The 15,180-nt window shown below is 36.6% G+C and overlaps 1 protein-coding gene across 6 annotated transcripts; it reads right to left on the reverse strand.

Annotated features, from left to right (window-relative positions):
* Window positions 1–859: 859 nt before the first annotated feature.
* Window positions 860–14,168, reverse strand: LOC121504555 (heterogeneous nuclear ribonucleoprotein C). 6 transcript variants are annotated; one of them, XM_041779439.1, is made up of 11 exons: window positions 14,054–14,166; window positions 12,901–13,225; window positions 9,956–9,988; window positions 5,817–5,866; window positions 3,255–3,526; window positions 2,216–2,288; window positions 2,081–2,128; window positions 1,828–1,988; window positions 1,646–1,759; window positions 1,425–1,567; window positions 860–1,139 (listed from the first exon to the last, which is right to left on the reverse strand). In XM_041779439.1, exons 4-11 carry the CDS (start codon window positions 5,819–5,821, stop codon window positions 1,044–1,046), a joined length of 912 nt encoding a protein of 303 aa, XP_041635373.1. In that variant the 5' UTR covers window positions 5,822–5,866; window positions 9,956–9,988; window positions 12,901–13,225; window positions 14,054–14,166; the 3' UTR covers window positions 860–1,043. The 6 variants fall into 6 exon arrangements, with proteins under 6 accessions (XP_041635373.1, XP_041635370.1, XP_041635369.1 ...); XM_041779436.1 differs by having other exon boundaries at window positions 5,817–5,895; XM_041779435.1 differs by lacking the exon at window positions 12,901–13,225 and having other exon boundaries at window positions 5,817–5,895; window positions 14,054–14,168.
* Window positions 14,169–15,180: the final 1,012 nt, after the last annotated feature.

The raw sequence follows: 15,180 nt of genomic DNA on the forward strand, positions 1-15,180 counted from the left end.
TCACTGACATCAGACATCAGCACTATTTCTCAAATTTAGCATGTTTTTAGAGATTCTGAGCTATCCTTACACGCCCTGATGTATCTTTTTTAGCTTAAATGAAGCCTAGTGTTAGTTTATGCAGGGCATAGTCATACATCCAGCTGGGATCAGCTGACTGCCAACTGTCCCAATTATCACCTCCCAGCTCCCACAGCCAATCACAGATCTTCCTCTCAATGCAGTGGTGTGTATAAATATGACGTACTTCTCACTAATCCCTGCTTGCAGTAATGCTGATGCACCATGCTACGAAGCTTAACCTCCTCCACCCCAGCCTCCTCCTTTATAGCATAAAGCCAACTGCAAACTCATTCAGATTCATGCTACTATGGATTACTTGCTTTTGAACTAATTTTATTGTATGCAATACCCATGATCATAAATGTATCTATCCATATGGGGGTTTCTAGCTATGCACTCCCTGGAAAGTTAAAGCTGCTTGATTAACTCAGGGAGCATCTTTTGAACAGAGCCTTCTCTGCCGAGTAAAACTGAAAAAAAAGGTTAAATGTATGACAAGAGTGTTCCTGAATGAATTGATAATTAAAAAGTAGTCAAACTGCAGCTATTTTTACATATATCAAATGGTAATGAACCTGTCAATGAGAGGTTTGTCTAAACAAAGGGTCAGCTGGCCTCAGTTCATACATAAGACGCTGAGAAATGCTAAATTTATCCTTTACTGAACCTGTAATTAATCTCATTTATACACCAGAGGTTTTTTCCTCCAAAGGCCCAAAAAACATCCCAGTAAAAACTAACATACAACCTAAAAATGGGAATATGAAGTTACAAACTGGAGAGAAAAACTGAAGGATTCAGAGGAAATTATATCTTTATAGATTAATGATTTTTGTGTGTGTTTGTTAGAGATCAAATATCCTTTAATTCTTAGAATATAAATATGCAGCAGATATGAGTGTAACCTTTGTGTACGAGTCTGGAAATACAATCATACACATGTGGTTCAGGGTTGGTGCGTCAGTCTGCCTGTGTAGTGTTTAGGACTCTCCATTGGCGCTGTCACCATCATCCTCTCCTTCCTCCTGCTCCCCTTCCTCGCCTTCCTCATCATCGTCTCGCCCTCTGTTTTTCATCTGAAGTGGAAATGTCAACAAAACCTTTAATAGTCAAACTAATAGATATTTAAATCAGTGTCATTCTCTTTGACATCTAAAAATATTCGAATATCATGAAAAAGTTATTTCTTTCCCTTAATCATTAAAATATTGTTGTCTTTTTTATGATTTAGAATGACTGGAGATCATTTTGAAAAATCCTCATTTTTCTGGCATCTATAGACATAAAAGGCTCCACGAAATATCGCCAAAGTAACAACAGCTTGTCATTAAAATCATCTCAGCAGCTGGTTCTTCCCCCACCTCCTCCTCGTCCTCCAGCAGGTCCCCCTCCTCCTCAGAGTCCTGGCTCTCTCTGTCCCGTTTCAGGCCATCGTCTTTCTTGCTGGAGGTGGATGAGTTGAGGGAGGACAGCTCACCTGGTTCTGTTTTGGCGCTCTTCATCTCTGAATGAATGCAAAAGGAAAAAATCAATAATTTGGTCACAGAACAACAACAGGAATCATATCTACTCAGTAACCAACCTGACTTCTTGCTGTGATCCTTCTCCATGCGCTCTAGGCTCTCCAGCAGGTAGTCCACTTTGTGTTTGATCTGCGTCAGCTCTCTCTTTATAGTCTGCAGATCATCAGCCTTCACTGTGGGAGAAAAAATCTTTAGGACGAATGAAGGAGCAGTGTGAACATGACAGACCAGTGCTACTCACTGGTACGGGATGTTCTCTGGCTGCTCTTTGAGGAGGAGAAGCTGGTTTTAGTTCGTCTGCTCCCCCCACTGCTCAGGCTGACCCGCGGGCGCTTGGAGGGAATGACTGCTCGGGACAGAGGGGGAGGAGGAGGGGGCACCCGGGACTGATAGGAATACATCCTGAGATTGAATTAAGACAAACGAGGACATTTCTATGACTACTGCAAATTTATACTGGATAAAATAGACAGTAGAAATAATGAACAGCTTACCTGTCATAGTAATCTCTCTGAAAGTCGTAGTCCAGATCAATAGATGAGCTATGGAGAGAGAAAACCGCAGCTTAAAGTGCTGATTTCTGCAGCATTAGAAAGCCTGTTTGACAACAGTAATAAATGCAAACTCACCTGTACATGTCTCCTGCAGATCGCTTCACTGTCTTTGATCTGTGAGGTTTTGGCTCACCTGCAAGGTTGATATCTAAAGAAAACAATGACAAAGACATGGAAGGATCCAGAGTTTAAAAAAGCATGATTCTTAAATAATACATTTCACCAAATCTCAATGAGAAAGCACTCCCTCATTCTGTCGTCAGTGTTGATGCTTTTAAATGGTATGAAATAATCTTAAATCCTCCTCAGATGTGTTCATGTTGCTAGTTTTGAGCACTAGAGGGCAGCACACACCCGTCTTTTCTCTCTACATGCTGGTAGATTTTATAGCACTGGGTATCAACTGGTGGGTCTGGGCCCAAATGTTAGTCAGGGATCTCTTTTAGTGGGTTGCAGTTGTATGCCTAGGAAAAAATGTAGTTATTCACCCTTATATTTATGTCAGACCATGCAGATCATTTATGCTAGTATATAATCTTTATAATGCATATGCATGATGCAATAATAATGCTGGAAGGTACCACAGGGTGCTGGCAGCACCCTGGTTGAGAAAGGCTGCCCTAAACACTTACAACACCAAGAAGTAAATGTCATAGTCAAATAAAATTATGTGTATTCACTCTGTTTTCACTGACCCTCTCTGTCAGAGATGAACATTGTGGGTACAGTATCCCTGCTGAAGTAGAAGCACATTAAAAACAATTCTAGGTAGATAAATGAAGAAAGAACAAAGGAACAAAGGAGTGAGTGAAGGGATGAATGCAAGAAAAAAAAGACAAACTCTTAATCTTAGTTACTTTACATGCATTTATCCCTTTGATATTTTAAATAATCTCTTGAGCTTTCTTTAATGTGTTTCACCTCTTTGATCTTTCTTTATTGCGGATCAATCCCTTTGATCTTCTGTTAAATTTTTCAATCAGTAAAACCCTTTCCTTAGGTCTATCTACTCCTTTAATGTTGTCTTTAAAATTAATCTTTTCTAATGATCTTCTGCACTCTCTAGCTCACCAAGCACTGCAGCTTTCACATATCCACCACCTCTCCTCCTCACCTAGCACCTGTCCAACGATCATACGTCCGTCCTCTCCGGCCACCGCGGCCCGGGCGTTCCTCTCATTGGAGTACTGGACAAAGGCGTAGCCCTTGTGGACGGAGCAGCCCACCACCTTGCCGTACTTGGAGAAGATTGCTTCCACATCAGCCTTGGTGACCAGCAGGGTGTTGAGGTTGCCGATGAAGACGCGGGAGTTGAGGGAGCGAGGGTCCGTCTTGTTGGTGACGTTGCTGCTCGCCATGAGGCTGGAGGTGGAGGACGACAACCAACTGTAGGGGAAGGCAAGGGAGAGGGAAACAGAAGAGGGTAGCAATATTTAGAGGTGAGTGATGTTCAGGGTCATGGAAGTGTGGAAAAATTAAGGGAAATGGAAAGGTGTATGAGATTGAGCTTGTTTCCAGTCATGTCTAGAAAAAGATGTAACTTTTTATTATTGTTTTGATTCATTATGCGACAAAAGGTCAAATACATCTGAGCAATTTAGCACAGCCAGAGTTTATAGCTGTAAACAGCCTCAAATTACATTTAAAATTTCAAAGAGGACAATTTCACATTACAGAAACTGGAACCAGTGCATATGAAGCCTTTTACTATTGTGAGGCTGTGTTTAAACGGACATCATCCAATAAAAATAGATAATATATTTTTGTTTATCCTGCTGACTTGAGGATAATGATGTTCAAAAGTTTGCAATCTATCTTATCATATTCGATCATATTTTGTCACATTGTATCTTATGGTGCCGTATCATATCATGTTGTGTTGTAACGTCTGTAACTTACTGTCTTGTGTCATATTATATTGTATGGTTTCGTGTTGTATGATATCGTACCATATTGTCATATTTTGTCATATTGTATTGTGTCCTATTATATCATATTGTATTATATGGTATTGTATAATATTGCGTTGTACCATATCACATTATGTTGTATCATATCATATTTTGTCATACTGTATAAGATTGTACTATATCATATCGTATCAGATTGTATTGTATCATATTGTGTAGTAACGTATTGTGTTGTATCATATCGTATTGTGTTGTTTCGTGTCATATTGTGTCGTTTTGAAATTGTATTGTATCGTATTGTATTGTGTCAATTTGTGTTGTGTCATTCCGGAATTGTATTGTATCTGGCAAATCAATGTTGTCTCATGTTGAATTGTATCATATCGTGCAGTTCAGGTATCATATTGTATTGAATCATATTATGTCATTTCGTATTGTATTGTATTGTATCATATCGTATCGTATCGTGTTGTTCCAGAATTGTATTGTACCGTATCATATTTTGTTGCTCCGAAATCATATTGTATCAAATCGTATCATGTCGTATGGTATTGTATTGTATCATATCGTCGTGTTGTGTTGTTTCTTATTGTATCGTATCGTATCCTGCCGCTCCTGAATGGTATGGTATCAAATGGTATCTTTTTTGTTTTGTGTGGTATCTTATAGTATCGTATTGCATCATGTTGTGTCATCTCGTAATGTATCGTATCATATTTTGTCATTCCAGAATTGTATTAATTGGTATCATGTTGTTTTTGTATTCTATCTTATCGCATCGTGTTGTGTCGTTTCGTTTTGTGTCGTTCCAGAATCGTATTGTAACAAATTGTATCATGTAGCTTATTTCGTATTTGTATTGTATCCTATCATATTGTGGGGCCTGGAATTGCATTGTATCAAATGGTATCATGTCTTTTCATATTGTAGTGTTTCCTATCGTGATGTGTCATCCTGGAATTGTATCAAATCTTATCATGTTGTGTCGTTTTGTATTGTATTGTATTGTATCGTATCGTATCGTATTGTTACGGAATTGTACTGTATCAAAGCGTATCATGTTGTTTCTGTTGTATTGTTTTGTATCATATCGTGTTGTGTCTTTTCGTATTGTGTCGTTCCAGAATTGTATTATATCATATTGTGTTATGGAATTGTATTTTATCGAAACGTATCATGTCATTTCATATTGTAGTGTTTTGTATCGTATTGTGTCGTGCTATATTTTGTTTTGTATTGTATCAGATTGTATTGTATACTACCCTATCGCACTGTGTTGTATCATATCGTATTGTGTTGTTTCGTATCGTATTGTACCCTATCATATTGTGTGGTTTCGTATTGTATTATGCTGTGTTGTGCTGTGTATCATGTTGTATCATGATGTAGCTTACCTTGGCAGGTAAACAAGACTACAAGTGATGTTTTTCAAAAGTCTGCACTCTTGAACCAGCTATCAAAATGTAACATTTTAGGCACTGGTAACACTGGCCTGAATAGAATTACGTTTTCTGCTCATAACTGATTAAATTCATTATTACCACCTATACTTAAAATTAAAATTAAATCAGTGATAAACATAAAGATTCAAGGTGTGACTCCTGCTGTCTACCTGCAACAATAAATGTGAATTTCAGCAAACAGGGCTCCTTCTTTAATACACATTCACACACTACATGTGTATTAAAAGGGTGGAGAAAAAGTAGGAGAGAAGACAGAAGAATAGACATTTAGTGTAATGGGGTCATGAAGCAGTCAGCACTCACTCCATTGTCTGTACTGGGCTCGGTGGAGGTCTGCCTGCCTGAGTCTGAGTCTGTTGGAGAGAAGGGCGTCGTCGGCGAACTATGAGAGATGGAGTCAGTGACTGAGGGTAGACACATACTACACCTCCAAAATAAACCCCAGATTCTTGAACTTTCTTTTCTTAAAAATGGGAAAAAGGGGGCTGTCCAGAGTAGTAGGTAAAAAAAAAAAAAAAAAAATTTAAATGGAGGTGGCCACAAAAACCTGTGGGATTAATGGTTGGTTGTTATGGAAAGAAAAGCTATATCACTTAACTGATGAACTGCTTTAACAGACAATTATAACTGCTTAATTTGAACTTCAAAGGCTGATAACGTTGATGTTTTGTGGACTAACAAAAGGTTAAGAAACAAACATTTTATAGTATTCCTGTAGGCCAGTATATTTACAGCCAACAGATTTTTTATTTAAAATGAGAAATCAGAAATGAAGAAGCAAGCTTTTTCACAATTATTGTTCAAAAATAGGAAAACGGAACCTAGAAAATCCTGCCTTTGGCTCTTTGAGGCAGTTTATGTTAAATAAGGGATGAAAATAAATGGACAACAAAAACAAATGATATTCTGTTTCTCGTTTTTTGTTTTCTGAAAGGAATGGATAAATGAAAATGTTTGTTGTGTAAAGATCAAAAAGAAGTTTTTTTTGTTCGTTTTTGAGATTCCCAGTTTAATATTAACTGGGTTACGTTACTAGTGTACCATTCTTTGATATTCTTTTCTTTATATTAACACAAAAACATTATGATTAAAATTTTTTTTTTTATTATCAATTTCTCTTTGGAAAACAAGAAAATGAAAAACAATTGTTGTTTTCTGTTTTAAATTCCCATCACAGAGCTCAGGAACTTGATGGTCCTCCTATTTTATAGAGTTCGCCTTATAGCTCTACTTCATGGGTCAAGAAGGCCCTGGAAATGAGGGATAGGAGAAAAATAGGAAATGGGACCTAGCCTTACTTTTTCCCAATGGAAACTGATGTCATCCAATGTAAATTAACATGAAGCAATGCTTAATCTTCAAATATTCATGGAATAATAAATTTTCCTTGGGATGCACATCCCTATAGTAAATATTAACAGAGGCATGACACAAAGATACCAATGGATCCTCCAGGATTTCCTTCTTTCTTACCAAAGGTTAACCTCATCAGCAAATATTGGCTGATAATATCAGCTCTGTCCGGGTTAAATACAAGGCTTAACCAAAATGTTACTGTTTAAAGAGCAAAACGAGGAAATAGCATGTCCTTAGCTCTTTCTCGGGTTAAATTGGGAATTTAAAAAAAAAAAAAAATTTACCAATTTTTTTGTTTTTCGTTTTTTAATTTTCAAGGTTGAAATAACTGAATAATGGTTTGCTTTTGTTTCATCTTATCGTTTTATATTCTGATCAAATAAGGAAGATCAAAGAAAGTAAAAGGTCATGTAACTAAAAGGAAAAACGTGATTAAAAGAATGTTACATCATTATTCTGTTCTTTGATCTACCTTTTTTTGATCAGAAAAATAAGATGACAAATGAACTGTTTCTCATTTATTTCAATTCTTCTTGGAAAATGAAAAAAAGAAACAAAATAGTAAGTGGTAGAATTCTGATTCCCAGTTTGATATGAAGTACCTAGTAGTGCCAAGGGCAGGCATTTTTTGCTGTTTTTTCCTGCATTTTTGAACGTTTTTTTGGAAACAGTCTGTATCTTGATTTTGGGTTTCTGATTTCAAATTCAAAAATGGTTTGCCATAAATTCACTGGCCCAAAAAGTAAATTTTATTGATTGCCAGTAGGAAAAAAAGAGGAGATGGCCATATTTGAAATATCTCTCTCATCTTTGGGAAGTCAACTAAGATTTAATCATACAGTTAAGGTTTTTTGTACCCTTTTGTTGTATTTTATCAGAAATTTTCAGACTCTATTCTGCTTTCTTGATGCAGGCAGCACTAACAGGCAAGTTGGTAACATCAGCACACAGCACAATAAATAGCGTTAAGTGTGTCAGCTTTAATATGAAAAGCCAGACTCTGTGTGTGCTGCTGCACTGGTTTCAAACACTGCAAAGTTATATAACGTTGCAGGAGGCAGAACTACGGGACAAGTCGACCCTCGCCAGACATTTTTTTTTATCATTTTCACTAAATCAGGGTATGAAAATTGCCTAAATGTGGCCACAGAATTAAGAATTAAGCTCCAGGGTTTTATTTTGTGCTCTGTATTGTTTTGTCAGACCTCATTTAGATAATATAAAAGATTTTGTTGGATTTCTTTCAGGAGATGGGACCCAGAGACCATCATAATAAGGAAACATGGGCGTCCTCCATGACCTTTCTTGTCTTCTTTGCTAATTCCCTCTCCATCTTGGGAGCTGCACATCTTATTACCAACCACTTGAGCCATTACAGCACCATATCTCACCTGCCAGAGCACTAAAACGCTGCCAGCTGGGCTTTACGGTACCCATCATCACTAGCAGCAGCAGCAGAGTCTCTATCGCTCCCTGGTAGCCACTAGCAGGGGATTACAGCAGGCTGTCTAGCCAAAGCTTAATGCTCTCTTCTACATGATTTGGCGGGGATGTTCCTGTTGCTTTGGCAGGCTGACAGGGTGTCCACTTCACAAGGGGAGGTAGGGGGGCTATCACAGGCTGCTTAGCAAGTGTTTCTAAATCTTTGTGGCATGTTGGGGTTCAATGGGAAAATCCAGGGTTTATGTGCAAACCCACTGTGTGGATTTTACACCACCAATCCAAGTGGAGAGCAAACTTTTAATGGGGAATTTGAGATTATACCTACTGTCAGCCTGACTGGATAAAGAGAGCAGAACATCTTTGCTTTACCAAGGCTGTGAATGTTTTCCCCAGCAGACAAGGTTAAATAACAAGCACTTATTCAGCTACTTTTTTTTAGGCATTTTGAGCGGCTCTATGTATGCATGGTGCTCTATAATTAAACATACGCTCTATGGACGAAAGTATTTGGCCACACCTTTTTTTTAATTGAATTCAGGTGTTTCAATCAGACCTGTTACCACAGGTGTATTATAATTGATATTATTAGAAAGTGGAAGCGTTTAGAGACTGTATATCTAACTGCATGTGTTGCTTTCCCAATCCATCCCTTTGGCATGTATGAATGCTCCTGTTGGGAGTAAATTTCCCTGGTAGGCTGTAATATGATCATCTCCATCCTCTGCCTCATCTGGGCTTTGCTGTGTGAGGGCGAGTGGCCTCTGTTTATCATGGGTGTAGGTTTACTTTCACTTTGACTGGGACAGATCAGTTCATGAGTGATTGTAAAATGTTTGTGCTTTGACAGTGGAATAAAAATGCTGCTCTCAGGACTCATGTCTGAGGAAAAAGGGAGGCAAAATGATAAGACAGAGCAGCTCTGCAGTTTATACAGATGTGTTTGCAGCTGGGTTCGGAGTGTCCTAATAGTTTTAAAGGGGTAAAAATGAAATAATTTTAAAAGTATTTTCACTTTTAGGAAAATAATGAAGATTAATGCTTAGTGTAAGCAAAATTGATTTCCTTATATTGTATTTAACAAGAATATTTTTGTTCAGTTAAAAAAAGATTAAAAAACAAAACTTATTCTGTTTCTGTGGTCACTGAGTCAGTAATTTATATTTGAAATGTATTCTTATTTTGAAAGTGACAAAAAATATTCTTGGTCATTTCTGTTGTAAATACAAAAAATATATATTTTTGCATTTGTTTTGCAAATGGAGCACATTAGACTTAAGCAAAAGTCATGCACACGCTTAAAAAAAAAAAGAAAAAAATCACATTAGAATGCTGCAAAAATCAGTCTGGCTCTTGTTATCAACACTGAATATTAGGCATCTTTAAATCATAATCTGGGAAGATGAGGGGTGTTATTTTAGGGTCTTCTCAATCTCATTTTAAAAAATTAAGCTGTTGATTTTCTAATTTCACAGAAAAAAAAAGAAAAATTAAAAAACACTACATGCTACTTGATCTAAAAGATCCAAAAGGTTAAGAGAGGGGTGAAAACAAAAGAAAAATGTAAAAAAAAAAAAAAAAAAAGAAAAAGAAAAAAAAAGGTATGCAAAAGTTCAAGGGAAAAAAAAAGATAGAAACCAACTTACGATTTGCTGCTGTTCAAAAAAGTGGCGTCAAAACTAAACAGGGAGAAAAAAAAACGGAATATTAGAGAAGTGGATCCTCCAGAAATGTCATTATCTACACACTCTCCAGGTTTTTGGTTGAAAAAATGAGAAAATAAAGAATTCCAGCCAGGGTCTGTGAGATTTACAGCTGGTGGATTTTTAATTTGACATGAAAAATCTAAACTCAAGAAACAAGCTGTTTCCAAACTCTCATTTAAAAACAGGAGAACAAAAAAAACAGAATTTTCATTTTCTGTTTCTCTATTTTTGTTTTCCAAAAAGAAACGGTAAAATAAAAAATAGTTCATTTTATTATTTTTTCTGTTTGGAGCAAAAGATGAAGATCAAAGGTCGGACAGTCGGTGTATTTTCTGGCAGTTTCATTTCCTGGCTGAAACCAGCCACAGAAATCAGAAGAAACTCTTGTCATTCCGTTTCTTTTCTTTTTTTTTTTTTTTTTGCTTGTTTGTTCGTTTTAGTTTTTGACAGATAATTGAAAAATTGGTAAAACAAGCCATTTTCTCTCGTTTTTTGTCACAAAGGTGGAAAATGGATAACATTTAATAAAATTGGTTTTATTTTTGTTTTTTCAATTCTGTTATTTTGTTTTCTTGTTTTACTGAAGTACTTGAGGAAATCATATGAACCATTGGGAAAGGTGAACATTTCAAAATAAAAGCCCTACTGTCAAAACTTAAATCTATAGAGCAATCCACTATGTTGTACAGTATAATAATAGATCTGTTTGCTCTGTACAATGTATTTTAAATCATGTCAGTGGTAAAAGCACTGGTGATCTACATTAATATTTATAGGAAAATAAATATGAACAAATACACCTGGACTGTTTGAAGTATTTATCCATGTACACAGTGGGTATAAAATCTTAAATTAATGATTGAAATGTTTTGTGGAAAGGTTGATTTACTAAAGTGTGTAAATAATAAATAAGCAAATAAATGAAACAGCAAATAGAAAATGGTTAACCTGTGTACATGGATAAATACCTCAAGCAGTCCAGACTTACAAACGAAAAAAAACGGAATGAGAGTTTCTCACGAAAACTTTTAGATGAAAAGTGTTTTTCTTTAATTCAGTTCTTTTGAGAAACTAAAAAAGGAGAAACAGAAAAAAATTAAGTTTGTTTTCTGTTTTGTTTTTTACTCTCAATTTGAAATGAAGTGCCAGAAAGGGCCAAAAGGTTTTTTTAGTTTTGTTTTTTTTTAGTTTTGCTTTTCTATGTTTTAATGATGGGAATCAGCTTGTTTCTTGATTTTGGATTCCTTCTTTCAAATTACAAATCTGTTGGCCTAAAACTACATTGACCAGGTCAGGACAGCTGACTGATGTCAAGAATCTTCCATGTTTGATTTTCTTATAAATTGTAGTTTACTTTTGTGAAATTGTTTGAAACCGTCCTTAAAATCAGTTTAGATTTCAAACTACCAAGCAGGTTACCAGCTTAAGTCGCATTTTAATGGGTAATTTGGTCCAGGACTAATAATTCTAATATTATTAGAAATGTGGTCAATCATGATAAAGTTAAGTAGTTAAAGAGGAATATGAGCATAAAAGTATGTCAGTGTGTCCCTTATGGACAGGACCCATGAGCCAACTTTCCATTAAAATTGTCAGAAATATTCTCAGTTTTATTTTTTTCAAACAACTAGTCTACTTACATCATAGGCCATACTTTTTCCTTCAGGGCCATAAATACTTAATCTTGTTGTTAAAAGTTACAGTAAGCACTTTAGTTTTTTTTAATAGCAAAGATTCAATGTGAGAAATATAATTAACAGTGGAAGGAAGCATGGGAGAATTATTGTTTAAAAAAATCTTAAACATGCAAAGAAAAATATCAGCAAAACAGGTCAGTGTATTTTACAGCCTGTGGATTTTTTATTTGAAACAAGAAGTCTAAAATCAAGAAACATGCTGTTTCCCAACAACAGTTTAAAAACAAATAAACAAGCAGAAAAAAACCCTGCCCTTGGTCCAGGAAGAACATATTAAATTAGGAACAAGAAAAAAAAAATGTTTTTCATAAATAATCCAAAATACATGAAACTATTTTCCTCCTTGTGACCTGCTGCAAGTGTTGTGAAAAAGAATATTAGTGTCTTAGTGTTTTATCTTCCTTTTTGATCAGAACACACAAATAAAAATGGAAAATAAACTTTTTTTGTTTTGTTTTGGAAAATGAAAAACAGAAAACATTTTTTTTATGTTTAGCTTTTTTTATTTACAAATTAATTCTGAACTGCCTGAAACAGCCAAGAGCAGTTATTTTCATGTTTAGTTCTCCTATTTTTAAACAGTAACTGGGAAACAGATTGTTTCTTGATTTTGGATTTCTCATTTCAAATTTTAAAAATCCACTGGCCATAAAATACTCTGACCAAAGGGAGAAGGTGCGCTGCCTTTCCACAAGGGGCGCAACAATCAACCCAGACCAAAAGTTCCTAGCAGGAGCTTTAACATGTAAAATTAATGTGTGATAAACACATTTATTTCTATTTTATTCCATGCTAATAGGTTTATCATGACAGCAGAATTTTGTTTTAAGACGACTGTGGGAGGTTTAAAAAATCAGATCAATCTTTTGATACTACTATAACAAAACACAAAACCTATTGACCCAATATTATGTTGTTTCTTAGTTTTCACTGACAAACATTACAGAGTCCTGCTTATTGTCCAATTTGCACAATATTTTTAAATGGCTATAGTATTTTTGATCCTATCATCATTAAAATAATAGGGTTGTATTATATTAAGTAGTATTCAGAAGTATTAACATTTCTGACAACCTTTTAATGCTGCGACTGCAGATAAAGATGTTTCTTTGTGCAAATTTGCTTTTTCTTTAATTGATGCGACATCTATTGGTTGGTATATGTGGCACAAACCAAGAAGGAAATCACCTTAAAATGCCTATTTGTGCTCAGCCTTTTCTGCAAAGTGGCATTAGTTACATCTCACACACTGGAGTTGGCTTCATAATTAGCAGTCAGCTTGGAGAATATGATGCTCTCCACTCTTCCTTTTATGCAGAGCCCAGAATAAAAGGGTCAGCTGCAAAACAGCGCCCCTGGAGCCTGAGGGATTTCAACTCAAGGACACTTTCAGAGGACAGCCTGGGGCCAAAGGGGGGCGAGTGCAGCCATGAGGTTTCTTGCATTAATAGTGGCCATTTTCAGCGGCTTTGACATCCCACCATCTATGGGTAGCTTTGCAGCATGACTCAATCTGAAAGGTTAGTAAGCAGGATCATTTCAGGAAAGAACAGTTAAGTACAGGTGAAGGCCGGCTCATTGTAGGCCCTCTCAGCCTCCATCCTTGTAAGAGCTTCAGATAAGTGGCCCTATAATAAGTGGCTCATTCTGTAAAAACAAGACATCTTTATATCAAAAAGGCCAGTTTATGGCAGACCAAAGCTACATAAATCCAAATGTCCATGACAGCAAAATACATCAAAACATAGGCGTGTTATTGATCCTTCAAAAGCACCCTCATGTCATCAGGGAGAAAAAAAATCTTGCCTGAAAAATCACACAACTCCTGGGAGCTTTTCTGCAGAAAATACACTGTCTCATTCTGCCAAAATCACCAAGAAAACTGTAAAAACACGTCTCATGAGTCTATATCAACCACTGCCAGTCAAGTTACAGGTGGGGGCAAAATACAGGAGAATAAAAAACCTTCTAAAAACAGATTTCCAGAAAAAGGGCCACGCGTTTTGAACACAGTCCTCAAAAGCCTGGAACAATCTTCCATCTTTACGAACACAATCAGATAAACCATAAAGTAAACCAGCAGCCCTGAAAAATGGAGCTTCTCAAATGTCTGATTCGAAAAACAAAAGCAAAAATCTCGTTGTGGAAGCTACTTAAAGCTAGTTTTCTTATTCCTGCGCAGCTCATCCTGCCATCACAAAATGTACGCCACTAAAGCCAAACACAGTCTCAGGAAAAAAATGCATTAAAAATAAAAACAAAAAGTCCAAAAGACGCTTCAAAGTCAGGAAAAAAATATAGTAAAAAATATGGAAAAAATCTCTCGGTTAAAAATACTCACCAGGAGCTTACTACTAAAAATGAATAAAATTCAACGCAGATTTTACTTGAGAGGGTAAAGATCCTCACGGCTCTGCAGGCTGATTCTATCACCTTGAAAGCTCTGGGCACGAAATGGCGTCGACTCACAACAGAGCACAAATCTCACTCCCCTTTCCTGCTTCCCGCGCTCTGATTGGACACTCACACAGCCCTGTGCGGCTGTTCGCTTCACGGATTGGTGGGCTGAACGTGTCAGTCTGACTCATGGATGACGCTATCCCTTAAACGTAATGATTGATCTTACAAGAGACTTATCAACAGATATACTCATATGACCCCGGCACGTACGCGCACGCGCTACGCATTCATTATCGGCTTTGCAAGTTTGGATCAAAGCTTTATTGTTCAGCCGCCATAAGAGGGTTCAGCTGCTGTCGTCTGAGCTGCGCGTGCTTGGGCGCGTGGAAGTAGCTGATTTAGAACAAACAGGGGAATTAGCGTCTTTTGTTTCAGAATGATAGCTAACAGCTAATAGAAAATACAGAATACGGGCTAATAAAAAACCCTAATAGAGTCATTTTAATGTAGCTGAGTTCATATTTACAGTCTCCCTGCAGCCACAGTGATCTACAACCCCTGTTCCAAAAAAGTTGGGTCTCTGTGTAAAATGTAAATAACAGTAAATTATTGCAGAACCTCATAAACCCATAATTTACTCACAATAGAACATTAACAACATATCAGATATTAAATCTGACAAATTTTAGCATTTAATGAAAAACATTAGCTCATTTTGAATATGATGGCAGCATTATGTCTCAAAAAAGTAGGGACAGGGCCGTGTTTATCATTGTGTAGCATCCCCTCTTCTTCTAACAAAAGTCTGTAAATGTTTGGGAGGTAAGAAAACCACTTGCTGGAGTTTTGGTTGAGTAATGTTGTCCCATTCTTGTCTAATGTGGGATTCTAGCTGTTCAACAGTCCTGGGTCTTCTTTGCTGGATTTTTCCATAATGGTGCTCCAAATGTTTTCTATTGGTGAAAGGTCTGGACTGTAGATTGGCCAGTTCAGCACTCAGACTCTGTGGTATAGGGTTAGGATTGTCTTGATGAAATAGTTGAGGCCTTCCTTCAAAGAGACGATGCA

The sequence above is a fragment of the Cheilinus undulatus genome, linkage group 22 (genome assembly GCF_018320785.1).
Source record: "Cheilinus undulatus linkage group 22, ASM1832078v1, whole genome shotgun sequence".
In the NCBI taxonomy this organism is placed as follows: domain Eukaryota; kingdom Metazoa; phylum Chordata; class Actinopteri; order Labriformes; family Labridae; genus Cheilinus; species Cheilinus undulatus.